The following is a 19,182-nucleotide window of genomic DNA, read 5'->3' on the forward strand; positions in this document are numbered from 1 at the left end:
CCACACCACCCCAAACTCCACTGAGATTCCAGCCAATAGGGCAGGAATCAGCCCACCCCCATGGGCAGTCCTTGGTAACAAGGAGTGTGGCAAATCACTCTTCTTAAGTTGGGGGGCACGTCCCCAAAGTTTGCATTATTCCCATTAGGGACAGAGGTGCCCCCTGGGACTGGTGGGGTCAGCCTCTGAAAATTTTAAAGCATCCTTCTCCCTAAGGGAGAGGCTCCCAGTCTGAGGACCACATCCCTCAAATATCCCAAATGGTTTCTCACACCACCCAGTGGGCTTCCCAGCTTAGGGAGCCCCTTGGCTTGAATGGCCCCAGCCCCCCAAGTGAGTAGTTAAGAAGCAGTGGGGGAAGAGGGGCAATGAAGCCCAAAGGACTATGGGAACCTTCCTAGACCTCCGCTTCCACTTGGTTCCGCCGTGCGTCCCACCACATACCCTCCCTTCTACCTGCACAGGCTCTGAGGATGGGGGGAGGCTTGGGGTTCACCTTGCCACGACTAACAGCCCACCCCCCCCCCCCCCACACACACACCCATAGCTGCAGGCACACTTCATGCACTCTCCGGACAGCAAACTAGCGGCCCCCCGCCCAGGAGAGCACGAGGATCGTGTTTCCGGGCCCCTCTCACAGGTTTATCACTGTATCGGGACCCCCATCTACCACATTCCCCTTTGTCCGCGACCCCTGGACCCGCCCCCGCGGCCGTCGCACCACGAATGTACGTTCAGTCTTTTTAACTAGCTGCTAAGCGGCGTGATCAGGGTACCGCCAGGCCTCCGAGCCCCGGGCTCGAGACCCGCCCCTCACGCCGCCAGAGCTGCCCTCCCGGGCGCCCCGACGTGTGCGCCCGAGGGGGTGTCAGCCTCTGCGCCCCGCTCCCGCCGAGCTGCCTGCTGCTAAAGTCCTCCCCCGGGTTATCGCCCCCAGCCGCCCGCCGCCCCCGCCCCGCGCTGTGCTTGTGTTAGCTTCCCCTCCGCAGGCTCTCGGTCGCAGGGTCCCTGGCCCGGGGCGGGGCGGGGCTGGAGTGGTAGCTCGCCCCTCAGGGCTTCAGGGCAGGATGCTGACGAGGGCTGGGAGGGGAAGCTAGCTGGCCAATTCTCCGGGCTCGAAGAGCCCCTGTCGCCCACCCCTGATTCCAGTTACCTCACCGCCTACAGAGCTGCCCCCTCCCCCCGCTAAATAACTGGCCTTGCAATTGGATGCCAAAGAGCCCAGAGTTGAGGGGGACCCAAGTTTTGAGCCTAGGTCTCTCAGAGCCACCCAACACCCCCTTTTGGCCCAAGCCCCTGCGTCCGTGTCTCCTGCCCCACCCCACTTACACCACTGAGGGCCCTGGGGGTCCCCAAACGTGCCCCCACTTCCAGCTCTTCCCTCTTCCCACCCCCGAAAATAAAACTCAGGGACCAACATCTGCTTCCTTTGCACTTGCTCCGTCGACCCCTGCCCCCACACTTGGAGGGGCTTCCGAGGGTGAAGAGGCGGGGTTCGGGGCCCATGTGGCTGACAGTACTGAGCGAGGAGAGGGCTGGCCCCTGCCCCCTAAGAGGTGAGACTGGTGGAATGGGGGAAGCTCAGCCCTGGGGCCCACCTGAGCCCTTTCCCTCCAGGGACCCAAGGAGCCCCCTCGCATTATTGGAAGACACTTCCTGATCGAGATGGGGAGGGGAGCGAGGGATAGGAAGGGGATTGGTGAGAGGACCTCCCTCCCGGAGGTCCCGAATCCCAGCCTGTTTATTCCTGGGCTTCCCCATCCCATCACACCCCGCCCCCGCATTTTGTACTGCAATAATATTGTATTATAAGCTTGCACTAGTTCCCGACCCCGGCCAGCATGAGCATGCGCGAGAAACTCAGCACCACACACACAGGAAGACGGGACGCTTGTTTTTTTTCTTTCTCTCTCTCTCTCTCCGGGGTGCGTCCTCAGTGTACAAAGCGGCGTCGGGGAAGGGGGGGGTCCCGGGCCCGGGTAGAAGAGCATGCACTGAGACCCTGCCCCTAGACTGCGAGTACTGTACAAATCCAACACTTGAAACTGACACGCACACGCGCGGCGCCGCCGGGGAGGGGGGTGGGACACGGCCACGCACCCCCGCGCACACGGCCACGCACAGGCGGGGGTGGGGGGGCGCCCCGCCGTCAGGCGTCGCTGTGCGAGGGATCTTGTGCCTTTTAAAGTCCCTGTATGTTAATGCAGACAATCCGGAGAGCTTGTGTACTACCAAATCCTGATTAAAGACGCCTTCCAGGAACCTGCACTGCGCCTGCTTTCTTTCACCCTCCTCCTTCCTAACCCACCATTCGATGCAGAACCAATTCTGGGGTCGCCGGGCTGGGCAGAGGGCAGGGTCTGGTCTTCTGCTGACTCAGGGATGGGGTGGGGGGCAAACTCCAGATCAATGGATCCAGTCCCACTCCTCTTACCTCCGCTAAGACGGGCTAGATCGGGAAGGGACCGGAGGTTTCAGCCTAGTTGGACTTGAGCAACCCTCAGGAGGCGGCTGGCTGTCTCCTTTCATCCGCAGGAGGGCTTTGGGGGTGGACTCTGGGCTTTGGGGCCGACTCCAAATCGCCAACTTGCTGGAGGAGGGGTGCGGAGTAGGAAGGTGGGCGTAGTAATCAGTTTTCTATGGATCAGACAATTGAGGCCAAGTGTGTGCTGGGGGTGGGAAGCCAGAATGCCAGAGAGCCCCGTGGGAGGGAAGGGCACGGGAGCCTTCCCCCGTCCCCTGCTTTAATGGGGGGTCTGAAGTAGCCCTGGCTTGGGGGAGAATGGTCTGTTGAGGGGGATCAGTGAGAGAGTGGATTGTGCAGAGCCAAGGGAATGCAGGGATAGAATGTGGGTTGAGGGAGAACTAGGACAAGGAGAGGGGTGGGACACAAAGAAGGAGAGGATCGCAGAGACTTTGGAGACTGCAGAGAAAGGGTGAAAGTGGAGAGGGGCTCACCCTCTCTCTGTCCCCCACCCCACCCCTGCAAGCCTGCAGCCACAGCACCAAAAGAGGAAGATGCTTTTCTCGGGGCCTCAAGCAAGTGTGTGGGTAGAAGAAGGGCAAGCTACAGCTGCATTTCTTGACCCGCAGAGCATTTAGAATGTCCCCAGGCTGTCAGATCCTTGCCCTGTGGCAGCCAGGGATGGGTTGGGGACACTGAGATCTGGGGGTCAAGTATGTGAGGATCTGTAGAGACCTAGGGTAGGCAGCTGCCTTCCCAGGTCATCTTAGCCCTTCCACCCAGATGACTGCCACAGGCCAGTGTGCCCGGGGTGGGTGGCAGCCCTGGGTGTGGCGTGGAGGAGCAGAGGGAGGGCTCTTGGCTTGGCAGATGTGGTTTGAGAATAGAGACCCGGACAGACAGATGAAGAATCTGGGAAAGGCAGAGGTGGGCAGAGGAAGCTACCCTGTTGACTTCTCATCTCCAGTTTTCAGTCTGGGAAATTATGGCAATTGGCGGTGGGGGGGGGTCCCCTGGGGAGGAGGGGAGATGGGAGGTATGCGCTGGGCAGCTGCTGAGGGAGGAGATGGGGCACTGCTGTGAGAGGCACAAAGCCCTCCCCGCCCTGCAGTGAGGGAGGGGTGGGGTGTCAGAGTTCACATTCCTCTTGTCCATCGGCAGCCCCCCTTCTTTGACCTTGGGACTGTGGGCTGATGTGCAGTGCACAATGTCTGGGACTGGCTAGGGTCCAGGCAGGAGAGTTGCTCAATGCACACTGTGTGGGGATGGGGGTATGTGGAGTAACCTGTCTCCAGCGTCAGTAGCAGAGAAGTCAAGGCTGAGGAGAGCCCAGTTTTGTTGGTGGCAGGGGCAGTTGGGAGTCTGGTCCGTCTACCTCTGTTCACGTCTCCGGCTGACTGGAGTAAACACGGGCTTGGGCCGAGTTCTGAAGCTGGTGAGGTCACATGCTGCTGCTCTGGGCCCAGCGGAGGCAGGGGCAGGGTTGAGGCTTTCATTCTCTCTGTCTCAGGTCCAAAGGCCTGCCTCTCCTCCTCCCATACTATTCACCCTCACCACATCTGCCTTTGGCCAAACTCCATCGGTTCACCAGGGAGCTTTGAAACAGGTTTCCGGGCCTCAACTCTGACCTACAGAATCTAGGGAGTAGGACTCAGGGCTCTGTTTTTTTAAAAAGCACCCCCAAGTCACGTTGTGCCAAGCATGCTGGAGTACCACGATAAGCAGACTGGAATCATAAAGGGCCACTGCCCTGGGAAGGGAGCAGGAAGGTGTGAGCTTCCCCAGACCCCGACTTCCACTTGGTGACACCCAGCACTGTTTCTTCCCTCCGAGGTAGACTGGGAGAGTGTCACTGCTGTCCCCCTCCCATGGTGTCCTCAGGCCTATAGGGCCAATCACACAGAGGCTATCCAGTGACCGCTGGCTGACTGAATAAGCACAGGGGCATTGGGCACAGGCATCCAGGAGAGGCCAGAAAGGGTGTGGGAGGACTTCCCGCTCTCTGAGGAAGGAGGAACTTGAGCCCAGCCCTGGCCCTCCCCAACATGGAGCCAGATGGGGAGGGGCTTTGAAATAGAAAACCCAGCATGCCCAGGCCAGGGTGGGCTTGGCAGTAATCCTTAGGGCAAACCTGTCCCTACTCTGAGGTTCACAGCTCTGCGAAAGGGCAGAGGGTCCTGAGTTTCTCCACAAGGGAGGATGGGAGGCCGGTGAGGCAGTGGAAAGAATTCTGAGCTCTGGGCTACCCTGGGTGGTGTGCTTTGTGACTTGGGCATGTTGACGCTTCTCTCCAAGCCTCAGTTTCCCAGTCTGATATTATCAGCGATGCCTGATTTCCAGCTCTCATCCCTCATGTAATGGAAGGGGAGGGCTTTGAGATGAAAGGAGAAAGGGTTCCAGCTATGATCATCTAATGTGGGCGCTGTGAGCAGAGGATCTATCCTGTGGATGGGGCTTTTCCTGAGAGATCCAAAAACTGGCCGGATGGCAAGGGAAAAGGTGGTTCTAACAGGGATGTCCGAAGTGTCAGAGGTGGGACAGGGAACATAGGCAGAAGTTCTGCTGAGAAAGAATGGCTTGGTGGGGCTGAAGGACATCCCTGCTGGGTAGGATGTATCTAGTGCCGGGTGGGTGAGCTCTGAGCCAGACAGGATAAAAACATAATCAGAACACACCCCCGAGTGTGCTGGGGTCCTGTCCAGTGTCTGATGCTATTTTGTCTTACATCGCTCCTCCCCACTCCATCAAGGCCTCACTGATGGTCTGACCGTGAGGAAGATTATGGCAGTTAAGGATGGGAGAAATCACAGCCTCGAGCAAATCTTGGCCTTGGGGATTCCTTCCCCTCCACCAGCCTTTGGGCTGACTGCACAGAGACCTCAGCTGGGAGAGCCCCTTCTTCCCCGCCCCCCTCCCGCCCACAGGTGTGGCATCCAGGAGTTTCTGGGGTTGAGGAAGGAATCAATGATCTTCAAACCAGAGTGAGCAGGGTGGGGGTAGGAGGTGGGGGGCAGGGTGGGGAGGGAGCTAACATTTATCAGTCAACCGCTATAAGTCAGCCTCATGGCTAACATGACCTCATTTATGGTCACAGCCTTTGTGGAGGATGCATTATCCCCATTTAATTTCCTAATCTAAAGATTTCACACTCCATGAAAACAAGGACCAGATCTGTCTTGCTGATCCACAAATTCACAGCTTCTAACACAGCGGCCAAGGCAATAGACATTCAAGGACTTCTTGAATGAATGAATGAAAAACCCTTAAGAGGCTCAGTGTTTATCAAGAAAGAGAGCCATGTAAACACGTGCTTGTGAAATAGAGGGTGGAAGGTTCTGTAATGGAAGGATGTGGGAAAACAAGTAGAGTGATGAAGTCGGCTTGGTGGGTGGACAAGAAGCTTTTGGGGAAATGAGCTGTTTTAGCTGGGTCCTGGAGGAAGAATAGGAATTTGTCATGTCAATAGAGAGAGTGAGAGGACCCCGTGGGCAAAGGAAACTGCCTAGGGAAAGACCCAGAAGTGTTAGATGCATGAGGCATTTAGAGAACTGCTGGAACGTAAGTGGGGGACCAGAGGGTGCTGCTCAAAGTGAGGCTGGAGCACAAGGTAGGAGTCAGATCATGCGGTGGGGTGGGGACAAGTGGGGGGGGTGGGGATGCTTATGTGCCAAGCCAAAGACCGAAACTGTCTCCTGAGGACTGTGGGACCCACCATAGGTTTCTGCAGGTTTGAAGCAGACAGAAATGGGATCAGATTTAAGTTTCAGGAAGATCACTTGGGCAGCCGTAAAAAGAACGGATGGGCAATGCAGAATGGAAAAAGGCTGATGGTTGGGGAACCACGAGGCAGGACAGGGCTGTGCCCAGGGGCATAGGGCAGCAGACACAGATGTTCAAGAGGAATGCCTGGCAGGACTCCCTGAGAGTCTGGATGGCACCTGAAGGTGTTGGAGCCCCTCCAGGGCTTCTGGTCTGCACGGGTTGTGTTTAGGAAAACAGAGGCCCTGTGTGTTCAAAAGGCTAACAAAGTGCTGGATACCATCAGTACCATCCCACCAGGAACAAAGCCATGTCAGCCCTAATGGGGCCTGGTGCATTGTGGGTGCCTGGGGATGTGTGTGATTGACAAGGGCAGAGCCAGAGAAGACACAGCAGCTGAGGTCCTGGTGAGATGGTCAGGCCTTTTGAGTCTGGAAGGAAGGGGGCTAAGGGCAGATGTGGCAAGAATCTAGAAAACCAAGGACATGCCATCACATTGCCAAGAACTCTGCACAAAGCTTCAAAGGGTAAAACTTAATCAAGTGAAAAGAAACTGCCTTTCATAGGCTGGCTGTGAGTTTTTGGAGGAAGTGTGGACTCAAAACATACCTACAGAGGACTGGGAAATTCCTGGCTGACAGGCAGGTGGGAAGGGGGCTGGAGCTCCAGGGGTCCAGCCTGCACTTCAAGGGGTGGAGGACAGCCTGAACTTTGCCCTTGTCTGACAGGTTCTGGTGGCCCTGGTGGCCAGCTCCCTGGCTGCAGAGGAACTGTGCCCTGTGAGGAGGCAGTGAGGGCTGACCCAGACACTTGCTGCCTCTCTCTGGACCTGGTTTCCTACATGGTGGCTATGATGGCTTGCAGTTGCCTCTGGGTTTCAGGATACAGATAGGATACAGAAGAGTCGGGGTAAAGGGAAGACTGGTAGACAGAAAAGCCACCAGGATCAAGGCCTGGGACCTCAGGGGACCTGGAGCATGAACACAGTTATTCATCAGAGATTTATTGAGCACTTACTAGGTGCCAGGGACCATTCTAAGCCCTCGGGACAGAGCGATGAGCAAAACAGCCCCAGCATGTGCTCTAGTGGAACTCACAGTCTCACGGGCCTCCTAGCCTGGGAGTGCAGTCAGGCCTTCTCCGGCCCAGGATGGGGCGGGGGGCGACCTCAGTGGGTCCCTGTGTGTGCCCCTTGCAGGTATTCTCCGTGGCGCCCCCGTTTGAGGTGAATGGTCTCCCGCGAGCTGTGCCCCTGAGCCTGCCCTACCAGGACTACAAGAAGGATCTCTCCGATTACCGTGAACGGGCTCGGCTGCTCAACAGGGTCCGGAGGGTGGACTTCTCGCACATGCTACTTGCCACTCCGCAGGTCCCGCTGGCTCCTGTTCAGCCTCAAACGAATGGGAAGGAGGAAGAGGAGGAGGAGGAGGAGGAAGAGGAGGAGGAGGAGGAGGAAGAAGAAGAGGAAGAAGAGGAGGAGGAGGAGGAGGAGGAAGATGAGGAAGAAGAGGAGGAAGAAGAGGAGGAGGAGGAGGCAGTGGCCCTGGGGGAGGTGCTGGGGCCACACAGTGGCTCCAGCAGTGAGGGCAGCGAGAGGAGCACGGACCGGAGCCAGGAGGGCGCCCCATCCACGCTGCTGGCCGATGATCAGAAAGAGTCCAGGGGCCGAGCCTCCATGGCTGACGGGGACCTGGAGCCTGAGGAGGGCTCCAAAACGCTGGTGCTCGTCTCCCCTGGCGACATGAAGAAGTCGCCTGTCACTGCCGACCTGGCCCCCGACCCTGACCTGGGCACTCTGGCTGCCCTCACTCCTCAGCACGAACGGCCCCAGCCCACTGGCAGCCAGCTGGACGTGTCTGAGCCAGGCACCCTGTCCTCTGTCCTCAAGTCTGAGCCCAAGCCCCCTGGGACCGGGACAGGGCCGGGGGCTGGGGCAGTGACCATAGGGGCAGGGGGAGTGGCAGTCACCTCCTCGCCCTTCACCAAAGTCGAGAGGACCTTTGTGCACATTGCAGAGAAAACCCACCTCAATGTCATGTCTTCTGGTGGACAAGCCTCCCGGTCTGAGGAGCTCAGCGCTGGGGGGGAGCTGGGCCTGGAGGTGCCCTCTGATGGAAGGGCTGCGGAGGAGGGGGCCTCCGTGTACCTGGAGAACGGCATTGCCCTATCAGGGCTGGTGAGCTGTGTCCTGTCCGCCCCCCCCGAGAGCAGCCCCTTGGAGGTGACCACAGACTCACTGCCCAATGGCCCAGCCCTTGCCGATGGGCCAGCCCCGGCGTCCCTGCTGGAGCCGGGTCCCGAGAAACTGGCCACCATCTCCCCCAGTCGCCATGCCAGGCCAGGCCCTCGCCCCAGGAGCCGAATCCCTGTCCTGCTGTCTGAGGAGGACACAGGCTCGGAGCCCTCAGGCTCACTGTCGGCCAAAGAGCGGTGGGGCAAGAGGGCGCGACCACAGCAGGACCTGGCGCGGCTGGTGATGGAGAAGAGGCAGGGCCGCCTGCTGCTGCGCCTGGCCTCTGGGGCCTCGTCCTCTTCCAGTGAGGAGCAGCGCCGTGCCTCTGAGACGCTCTCAGGCACAGGCTCCGAGGAGGACACGCCTGCCTCTGAGCCCGCAGTGCCCAGGAAAGCCGGGCGGGCAGCTGCCACCCGGAGCCGGATCCCCCGTCCCATCAGCATCCGCATGCCCACGCCTGCCGCAGCCCAGCAGCCCCCTGACAGACCCCAAGGCGCGGCCCCAGCATCTGACACAGCCATCACCAGCAGGTGAGAAACTGCTGCTAGTCCCAGGGCAGGCAGAGGGTGACTACAGAAGGCCTTCCACCAGCAGACGCTTCCCTGGAGCCAAGGGCTATTGATAATTCAGGAAGGACCCTCAGCCACACCCCCTGTCCACCACCTCCCCAACTAAGTCTCTCTTCTGACTCAGGTCCCAGCCCTCTCACTGGGCTCAAGGGAGTGGCTGCAGTGAGTGTGTCTGGAGGGGTTCCAAGGAGGCCAGGCTTGGGAAAAGGTTGATGGGGGCCAGTGGGGTCCACACACAGCCTCTGGCGTGCCATGGGGCATTTGAGGCCAAAGGATAAAGGCCAGAACAGTTGGGAGAAAACATTGTTCATATTAATATAAACATGGGTATATGATAGAGTAGAATGTAAAATCCATGCGAATTTTAAAGATAAAACAGAGACATCAAACAAAGCCTGGAACAAGCTCTTTTGGTAGCAGCCTGGGAGTGTGTGGCCCTTAGAGGTCCCGTTCTGGAGGATGGGGCACCATGCCTCAGTTTATCCATCCGTGCCAAGGTCTCCTCAGTTTCATCCAGCTCTGAGGATGCAGGACTCTGGAGCTCAGTGCCCAGGGAGATTCTGAAAATGTCTTTTTGTTTCTTTGCCCGCCTCTTGTCTCTTGCCTTCTGCCCTCCGCACCTCCCGCAGGCTCCAGCTGCAGAAGCCCCCAGGGACGGCCATTGCTGCTGACCTCCGTCCCAAACAGCCCCCCGGCCGTGGCCCGGGCCCGGGGCGAGCCCAAGCCGGCACCAGGCCCCCAGCCCCGCGCAGTCCCGGCCTCCCCGCCTCCTCCGCGCACCATCCCAGCGCCTCCCCCCGGAGCCGGTCCCTGTCCCGCAAAGAGAGCCCCTCCCCCTCGCACCAGGCCCGGCCGGGGGCCCCCCCACCCCGGGGCGCCCCGCAGGCCCGGGCCCAGCCTGAAGGCACCCCCTCCCCGGGGGCCCCCAAGAAAGGACCCAGAGTGAAACTCCAGACTCAGCGCGCAACCAAAGGCCGGGCGGGGGTTGCGGAGGGTCGGGCTGGGGCCAGATAATGACGCGCGCGGCGCTCCGTGGCCCCTCACCCTCACCCCGGCCCCCCACCTGCAGCCGGCCACACTGGAACAGCTCCCAGCACAGCCTTACGCGCCTGACGCGCGCCACCCGCGGCCCCAGCTTCCTGCCTGCATCCGCGAGGACGCGCGCCAGCACACGCCGCGCCCACCCGCCGGCCCTGCGGAAGGAGACGCGGCGCCGCGGGGGGAGTGTCCGCCTCCCCATCCTTCCCTGTCTCCGCCCCTCCCCCTGCTGCCCTTCAGGTGGGGCAGGCTCACCCTACGCCCCGGGGAAGGCTCAGCGACTCTTCACCAAGGACTCCACGAATGGGGATGCCCTGCTAACCACCAGGCCTCTGCTGCTCTCCAAGCCCCCCCAGGGAACTCTGCTTACACATCCTGCGGCGCCTTTCCCTCCTCCTGACCCTCATCCAGCCAAAGCTACACGCCCCAACCCTTTCGGAAAGGCAGCCTCAAATTCCAGAAGTGGAGGCTCCAGCCTCCCACTAGGGGTTAATCTCACATCTCCTGGGAGCTGTGGTGGTTGGAAAGGGCTCTTCTCAGCTGCCAGATGGGGGTTGGGGAGGTGAGACCTAGGAGCCATTGGTCGACTGTGGTGTGAGGAGGCAGGTCTGACCTGCCTCAAAGTCAGTACCATCCTGGACACCCCTGTAGGAGGCAGTGGACAGGTGATGGGGGAAGGGTGTTCCCTTGCGCCTCTAGGGTGCAAAGACCCCCTCCCCCTCAGTTTGTGTGGGACCTCAGTGGGAACCATCAAGTGTGTGTGGGCTGCCTTCCTGGGCAAGTGTTTCCCAGTGGGAAGTTAGAGGGGGGCTTTAAAAAAGGTTTCACCCCTTCCCTTTGTCCCCGGATCTAGTGCTCAGGATCCCTCACCATCAGGAATTCCTTCTTGCCATCTAACCTCAATCTTGCCTACTGCAGTTTCAGCCAACTTCTCTCTCTCCTGAATTCAGTGGAGGTGGAGAATGGCTGGTTATCATCTTCTCTGCACTGGCCCTTTGGAGGTTCAGGGACTCAGTTCTAGCTGGGTCACCATCCCTGTCCTCCTGCCTGTGGGGAGTAGGCTGGATCAGACCATCATCTCCCCCAGTGGGAGAGAGAGCAGAAATAGGCAGACAGACAGCTGGCCCCTGGACTCAAGGCAGAAAGGCCCTTTTAACTTCCAGATTGTATGCTTGTGTGATAGGTCCCCAGTCCCCTCCACCTCCAGCTCACCCTTCAGCCTGTCCCCTCTTGTCCTAATCCCAACCCGTGCGGCTGAGCAGTCCCTGCAGCGGGTGAGGCCTCTGCTGCTCCATGAATGGATATGGGGCCTCCTCCTGGGTCTGGCTCCTGCATAGTTCATCCCAACTCATCATCAGCCTCAACTGCCTACATCTGGGCCAAGGGGCTGCAGAAGGGATAGCCAACCCTGCCTATCTGGGACAGGTCCCCTGCAGGCCTTCTCCATCCACAGCACACACAGCCTCTGCCCCCTGGCCTGGCCCCCCTGTTCTTCCCTGGGTCATAGACAGCAAGGCAAGACAACCAAGGGAAGAGGAAGAAAGGTCCCAGCCTGCCGCAGTGATCTGGCAGCATCCAGCCACCATCACTTAGAAGGATGCCCATGAGGAAATTTGCCCCGAGAGAAACCTGGTGGTGCCAGCTGAAGCTCCTGATGGAGACTTGGCAGCTTGGGCAGCTGCTTCTATGCCAAGGTGGTGGTTTCTCTGCAGACCAGCCCAGGGGAGGACTCCAGGGTGGATGGCCTTCGAGATTCACCCAATGCTGACGCAGAAGCTCCCAGAACACTCAGGAAACCTCTCCGGACAGAGCCCTCTTTGTCAACCCGAGACCCTCCCAAGGCCTCTGCTGCCCTCTGGATCCAGCAGAGGGGGTGGAGGAAGGGCCACTCCCTCCCACCTAGAGCTTCTCCGAATGACAATCAGCTCGTGCCAGGTGGGGACCCGGGCATGACCCCTGGTGCCCAGGTCCTGGGCCTGCTCCTTGCCACCAACCGAACTGTGAATGTAGGGCCCCCAGCCTCACCCCTGCCCCAGGACCAACAACACCCTGGTTTGGTGTTGGGAGGGAAAAGGGGGCGGCCTGAGAGAGCCCCAGGCCCATCCCACCCTCTCGCTTCACCCAGCACTGGAGCTGGGCAGAGACACAAAACCCTGTCTGCCTTTGGGATTCCAGACCTCCCTAGGGCTCCCAACTGACCTCAGGCCTCTGCGTCATTGAATGTCACTGAGGTGGGGGGAGGAGAGGAAGGGGTGAGTGTGCGAGGGGGCTAGGGGACTGACTCTGCTCTTCTCCCTCAGAAGGATCCAGGGCAGAGGAAACCACACCTTCCAGTGCCCCCACCCCCAGCTGCAGCTTCTTCCCCCTTGGGCACCCATTCCCTGCCACCAAGCCTTCCCAGTCCTGAGCGCCTTCTCTATAAAAGAGTGTCACACCACCACCACCACACCCCTCCAGCATTTCCTCATCACCACAGCCTGTGTCACTGGCTCGGATGCAGGTCTGCTCACCCGAAAACATGCCTCCCCTCCCCAGCCGCACTGTGCACGAAGAAGGTGCAGGTGAGGAGCCGGGCCCCAAACACGTGGGCTGTCCCCTTCCCAGATCCTCGCAGGGGCCTGGCTTGCTCAGTCTTCTCAGCTCCGGGGACCAGCCCTGGTGGTCATGGGGTAGGGGGCAGAGAGTTGCCCTTGCCCTCCCCCTGGGGAAGCCACTGAAGAATGTTTACATGCCAAAAAGAATGTAACACCCTCCCCCACCCCTCCTAGTCACTGCATGGCCTCTGCCCACCTTGCACCTGTCCACCCGCCACCCCCACCCCCTGGAAGCCCCTGTCATGATTAGATCGGGTCTCGGAAGGGAAGTAGCCATCACACCATTAAAAAACCTGTGGACCTTTCTTTCTGTTGGCCTGGACTCTTTTTCATTTGGGAGAGAGGGCAAAGCCCAGGCCCTGGGGCTGGGGGTAGACAGGAGAGAAGAGAGCAGGTTGGTGGGAAAGTGGGGAGGGACTGTCATGGAGGCAGATTGTCTACAGAAAAGGATATGGAAGCTCAGGATAGATACTGGAAATTTGCTCAGGCTTACATCGGTGGAAGGGGATGGTCCTGCTGTCTCTGACAGCAAAGCTCAGGCTCTCTTGGCTCCCCTGGCTCCCAGAGACTCTAAGTCTAGCTTTGTGCAGAGAGGGAGGGAGGAAGAATTTTCATTGCCCCCCAAATTAACAGACAAATATACAAGTGTTTGGAAAACCATAAAGTACAGCAGCTTACAGGCAAGGAAGATAAATGGTCATTATTCTAACAAAACCTATGTAAATCACAAATGAACAGAGCCTCCACTCCTAGAAATGTATCCTATGGATATACTTGTAAACTTGCAAAATTATATGTGTCCCAAGTTATTCATGGCAGCATTCTTTGAACTCTGCAAGGCCTCACCTGCAATTCCGAAAGTCAAAAGTTTCTGAAATTTGGGAGTGTTCCCATTAGATTGGCATGGGAATCATTTGGTAACAAAACCAAAGTGAGTGTGCCTCACTTTGTTCCCAATCATTTGGTAACAAAACCTGCCAAGACCGTTTATAGTTTTTATTAACTCCATTTATCATACATGCTTGCAGTGGAAATATTAATGTGTTTGATTGTACGGCGCTGCCTTAGATCCTACTAGGGTGTTTCGTAATATATGGAATATGCACTGAATTTCCTTTCTAAATATAAATATATTCTGGATTCTAAAAGATTTTCGATGGTTTGGGTAAGAGACTGTAGACCTGTAAAAGCAAGTGCTCAGAAGTCATCTAAATGTCCGTTAATGGGGGCCTGTTAGTAGAACATGGCCACCTGTGTGACATGGTGGGGTACTGTGAAGCTCTACAATGAAGGAGGTGGCTTTTTGTATACAGTAAAAGAACTGTGTGTGTAATGTCCAACTGTGTAGATGAGTTAGAGGCCTCTGGTTGCTTTGGGAGGCGAGCTGGGGGGAGGGAGGCTGCAGTATAGTATACTCGCTGTACTTTTTTTTTTTTTTCGCTGTACTTTTTGCATTTTGGACCCTAGGTTCACTATGTGTGAATCTTTCACCTAGGCAATACGTAAATAATTTCTGTCCCAGCCCTGTCTGAGATCAGAGAGAGAAGGGCCCGGGCTTTGATGTCCTGCTCTCCCTCCGAGAAGACCACTCTACCACAGCTCTGACATTCCAGAACCTGTGTAACCATCTCCTGTTTCCCTCCGTGACTTCCTGGGCCCCCCTTTCTTTTGATGTGATGCAAGGGGGCTCTAGGGTCTGATTCACTAGCTTTCAGTGGGGCCCCCATGTGCTTTTACCTTCCTTCTTGTTCAAAAATGTCAAAAGCAGGTCATATTTGTAGTAAAAAGGCAAGCGCTAAAAGCATATAAAATAAAACGTGAAAGCCTCCCATCCACAAATGTGACCATCTACAGGTAACCCCTGTGAACCACTTGGTGTATACCATCTCAGACCTTCTTTTATGTTTATAATAATAGCACTCTCTCCATATATATTTCTTGTAAATAGAGGAGCATATTATACTTACTATTCGGAAACATGATTTTTACACCCAGCAATGTCTTAAAATACAGATCTTCCTTGTTTTTAGTATATCATAGAGTTGTACAACCAATCATCACAATCAATTTTAGAACATTTCCATCACCTCAGAAAGAAACTCCATACCTATAGCAGTCACTCCCATTTCCCCGCAACCCCTCTAGCCCTAGGCAATCTACTTTCTGGCTCTATATAGATTTGCCTATTTTGGACATTTCGTATCACTGGAATCACACCATATGTGGCTCTTTGTGACTGCCTTCTTTACACGGCATGTTTCCAAGTTTCATCATATTTAGTTTTTATCAGTACTTCATTCCTTTTTAGGGCCGAATGATATTCTGTGGTATGGATAGACAACATTTTGTTTATCCATTCATCAACTGATGGACTTTGGGTTGCTTCTACCTTTTGGCTATTATGGATAATGCTGCTATGAACATTCATTTACGAGTGTTTGTGTGAGCATATGTTTTCATTGCTCTTGGGTATATATTCTAAGTATATAGGTAGAATATAGAAGTAGAATTGCTGGGTCATATGGTAACTCTATGTTTAATATGTTGAGGAATTACCACACTTTTCCACAAGGGCTATACCATTTTACTTTCCCACCAGCAATGTAGGAGGATCCTCATGTTCTTTTTAATGGCTACGTAATGGTCCATGGCATGAATGTTCTATCATCTATCCAACCAGCTCCACATTGTGCTTTCATTAGAGTCTTTCCAACTTCTCACTATTTCAAATAGTGCCAAAATCAATATCCTGGCTCTAATCTTTGCTTACGTCTAATTCTAGGAGAAATCCCCAGAATAATCAAGTAGATGAAAAATATCTTGTTCTATTTTTTAATTCCTTTTATTATTATGAATGAATGAAAGAATGCCAAGGACTATTCATTCATTGTTGTTTAGAATTCCTTCAATCATTCATTCGTTCAACTAATTCTGAGCCCCACATGTACCAGAGGCTATGCCAGACATGGGACACCATCCGGGAACTGAGACAAGGCAGAGTGTACCATTTAGGAGGTGGCTGTAAATTAACTTTCACTTTACACGAGGCTCTATGTGCACTGATATATGAGGCTCAGGTAGGGCCTCCCAGGTCAGACTGCAAACTTGAAGGAAGGCCCTCCGATGAATAGGACTCTAAGACTGAATTTTGAAGGAGAAACAGGAGTTGGGCACGTAGAGAGCAGTGGGGGCAAGGTGTGGAGGTGTGAGGACTATGTGTGGTTCAGTGTGGTGGTCACTGGTGTGATTCGGGGAGTAGAGAGAGGAGTGAGGGGGGGCAGGACCAAGCCTATGCCAAGGAGGACAGCTTTAGAGGGTTACAGAGAACCCCTGCCCGCCCTCCTCCCCCAGGAGCCTGAGACCTGCGAGGCACACTCACTTCCCTCACAGCTTGGCTCCACAGGTGAGGACCTGCCCAGCCCCCCGCTGACCTTCTCTCCACTCCCTCAGAAAGACTGTCTTTTCTGTTCTAGGGCCAAGAGAGCTCTGAGGACAGCGGCACAGAGAAATCAGTGGCTTGAGCAAGGTTCCTCAATCAGGGGCTTGATAGGGGCCAAAAGACCCAGGACACTGGAGGGGCCTTTGTTAGTAAAGAGAGGTCCTTGGGGGACACTCTGGAAAAAAGAGACCAGAGTGGGAACGTGGAAGGTGTCATGTCTCTGATCGTCATACACTGGGGCCTGCTGAGATTTTCCCATTGTCTACTCAGGAGTCAAGGCCAGGATAAGAGCTGAGACCAAGCCAAGACTGAAGGGTGGTCAAGATGAACTTCTAAGCCCTCAGCGGATGCAGGAGCCTAGTCTTGCCCATGGTGATGTGCTGATGGGGGAGGAGAATCTGCATGGTCATTGGAATTTGGCCATTAGTCAGAGGGAGATATGAGACAAGCACATTTTCATCCGTTCCAGGTGGCATCTCCTGCACTCCTTTCCATCCCATGTACAATTAAGCCCAAAGTAGTGTAACATCACCCATTGCCACCACCATCAATTTTACCACAATCACCACCTCTATCTCCATTACCTACTTCTAACTCTATTACCCACCACTAACAGCACCCTTATCACCCAAATCACAGATACCCTTCTCCATCAGCTGCAGTCACCACCACCATCACCATCACCACTACTAGGCTCTGATGACACGATTAACAAGAGAGACAAAATTCTTGTTCTCCAGGAGCTTATATATCTTCAACATGACCACCACCTCCATTTTCACCATTATCACCACCACCACCACCACCACCAGTATCATCTACCACATAATCCTCATCACCACCACTGCCCTCATAACCACATCAGTATTACCACTATCCCTAGCCCCATACCCTTCATCCCTATTCCAGTCACCATCATTTCTGCCATCAGTATGCCCACCTCCATCACTGGTATACCATCCATCCCATCACCATATTTCCCACTACAATGGATTCTGTCATTACCACCATCATCAATGTAGGAAATGATTACCTGGATGGTAGCAATGATTAATGGTCAGTGAGGCCCCAAGTAAGATAGGGAGGTCACTCAGTGGAGAGAGAGGAAAAAGAGTAAGAAACACTAAAGTGTAAGAAGTCTCTATTGCAGGCAATCCCAAATAGAGAATTGTTTACCCCAGGAACTTATTCTTTCCCAAACCCTCCAACAGTTCTAGTGTAATTTCAAGTAAGGAGTTGTTTTTCCCATGCACAAGGCTCCTTCTCATCTAGTCTGGTATAAATGAGGGTCTCCTTCTATCTTGGCCTCTGAGCCCAAGTTTGGATTCCCAGGTTGGAGGGGCATGGGGATGGTTAAAAATTTAATCAAAACCAGCTCTTGAGTGGTGATTCAGAGCTGATCAGTACTCTGGTTAGACTCCTGGCATTTCCTACCTTGCTTCTCCTTGCTTTTCCAGCCTCGAAACATCATGGTCATTGTCACCACCATTCCTTGATGACATCAGAGAGGACAGCTGCCATATGGGGTGGAGGCAGGGAATAAGATGAAGCTGGGGGTACAGTTAATGTCAAATTACTCTCTGTAGAAAGGGGCTTCAGATTTATATCTGAGTTGCCTAGAAGCCAATGCAAAGAGGGAGAGGTGACTATTAGCTACGTCTCATGTTAAGGCAGGAGAGAACCCTCCACTGTGAAAACGAAGGCACCACAGCCAATGCCCAGGGTTGGCCTCACTGGCTGTTCTCTCTGGCTCTGGAAAAACCTCAGAGTATTCCCCTGTGGAGTCGCTGGAGGGACCATGGTGATGAGATGGCTGCAAAACTTACCTCTCAGGAACCGCAAACAGTTATGGTATTTTATGTTTTTATAGAAATGATTACATAGTATCAAATGAGGGAGGAACCAACAATGTGGGGGTCACATATGGGTGAGAGCAAGAGGGAAGGAGTTTCTCACTCTTGAGCTGGTCTCCAGAGTGGCTGGGGCACGCACCAGGTGAATAGGAGGGAGGCCAGGGCTGTCTTCAGGACCGCACCCAGGGTACTGGAGGGAATGGGGCATGGTGGGGAGGGGTCAGAGACAGGCTTCGGGAGAGGAGTCATATGGAAGGTCATATGGGCCAAGCTAGGGAGCTGGACTTTCACCCTCCAGAAGAGGGAGCTGGTGAGGAGTTTTTTGTTTGTTTGCTTTTGATGTGGACCATTTAAAAAGTCTATTGAATTTGTTACAATATTGCTTCTGTTTTATGTTTTGGTTTTTTGGCCACGAGGCATGTGGTATCCTAGCTCCCTGACCAGGGATTGAACCCGCACCCCCTTCATTGCAAGGCGGAGTCTTAATCACTGGACCGCCAGGGAAGTACCATGGTGAAGGGTTTTAAACAGAGATATTACCCTGTCAGATTTGTGTTTTAAAATGTTCATTGTGGTGGGTGTGTTGAGAGGGGTGAGACTGGAGGCGGGGGGGTTGTATCACTTATTTTAACCCTCTCGCCAGACTGCATGCTCACTGGGGGCAGGGACTGTGGCCGAGGCATCTTTGTACCTTACAGAATGCTGAGGTTGCACAAGAGACTCACTATCTTTTACTATTATCACCTTCTGTCACCACCACCAAATCACTGCCCTCACTCCCAAGCCTATTAGCATCACCATTAACACACACCATGTCAACAATTTACCTCTTTTCCCAGAGCTTTCTCAGTGAGCCCAGCCTAGGGCAAACTGGAACATCTCCAGCTCAGCAGCTTGGGTCAAAGGCCTGGGCAAGAGTCAGGGGTCCTGGTCCTCCGTCCAGCTCTGCTGCTGAGTCACTGTGCGAACCCAGCAAGCCGTGCTCCCAGCCTCCCAAACAGTTTTCCTTAACTCTTCAAAGTGGGGGCTAGATTAAATAAGAGGTTTTCAAATATTTTTGTCGCTTAGGCTCTTTAGAAGCTTATTTGCCAACCTGGTGTTTGGAGAATCAGATCAGAATAAATCTAACATTGCTGGCTTTCCCTGTGCTTTCACGGCAGGGGGACATGAATGAGAACTGAGTGGGGAGTCAGACAAATTCTGAGTCTTAGGCATTCACTGCAGGCAACTATG

The 19,182-nt window shown here is 55.0% G+C and overlaps 1 protein-coding gene across 2 annotated transcripts in view; it reads left to right on the forward strand.

Moving 5' to 3' along the window:
- The window catches only part of TTBK1 (tau tubulin kinase 1), a 41,312-nt gene extending 28,421 nt beyond the window's left edge, over positions 1-12,891 (forward strand). The window contains exons 14-16 of one of the 2 annotated variants that reach the window (XR_004352350.1): positions 7,422-8,986; positions 9,655-11,998; positions 12,364-12,891. Coding sequence is in view for 1 of the 2 variants with exons in the window: in XM_032650308.1 (XP_032506199.1) it covers positions 7,422-8,986; positions 9,655-10,039 (1,950 nt within the window). In the remaining variant the exon portion in view is untranslated. The other variant, XM_032650308.1, reaches the window with a different exon arrangement.
- The last annotated feature ends 6,291 nt before the right edge of the window (positions 12,892-19,182 follow it).

Source organism: Phocoena sinus, chromosome 11 (genome assembly GCF_008692025.1).
Source record: "Phocoena sinus isolate mPhoSin1 chromosome 11, mPhoSin1.pri, whole genome shotgun sequence".
Taxonomy (NCBI): domain Eukaryota; kingdom Metazoa; phylum Chordata; class Mammalia; order Artiodactyla; family Phocoenidae; genus Phocoena; species Phocoena sinus.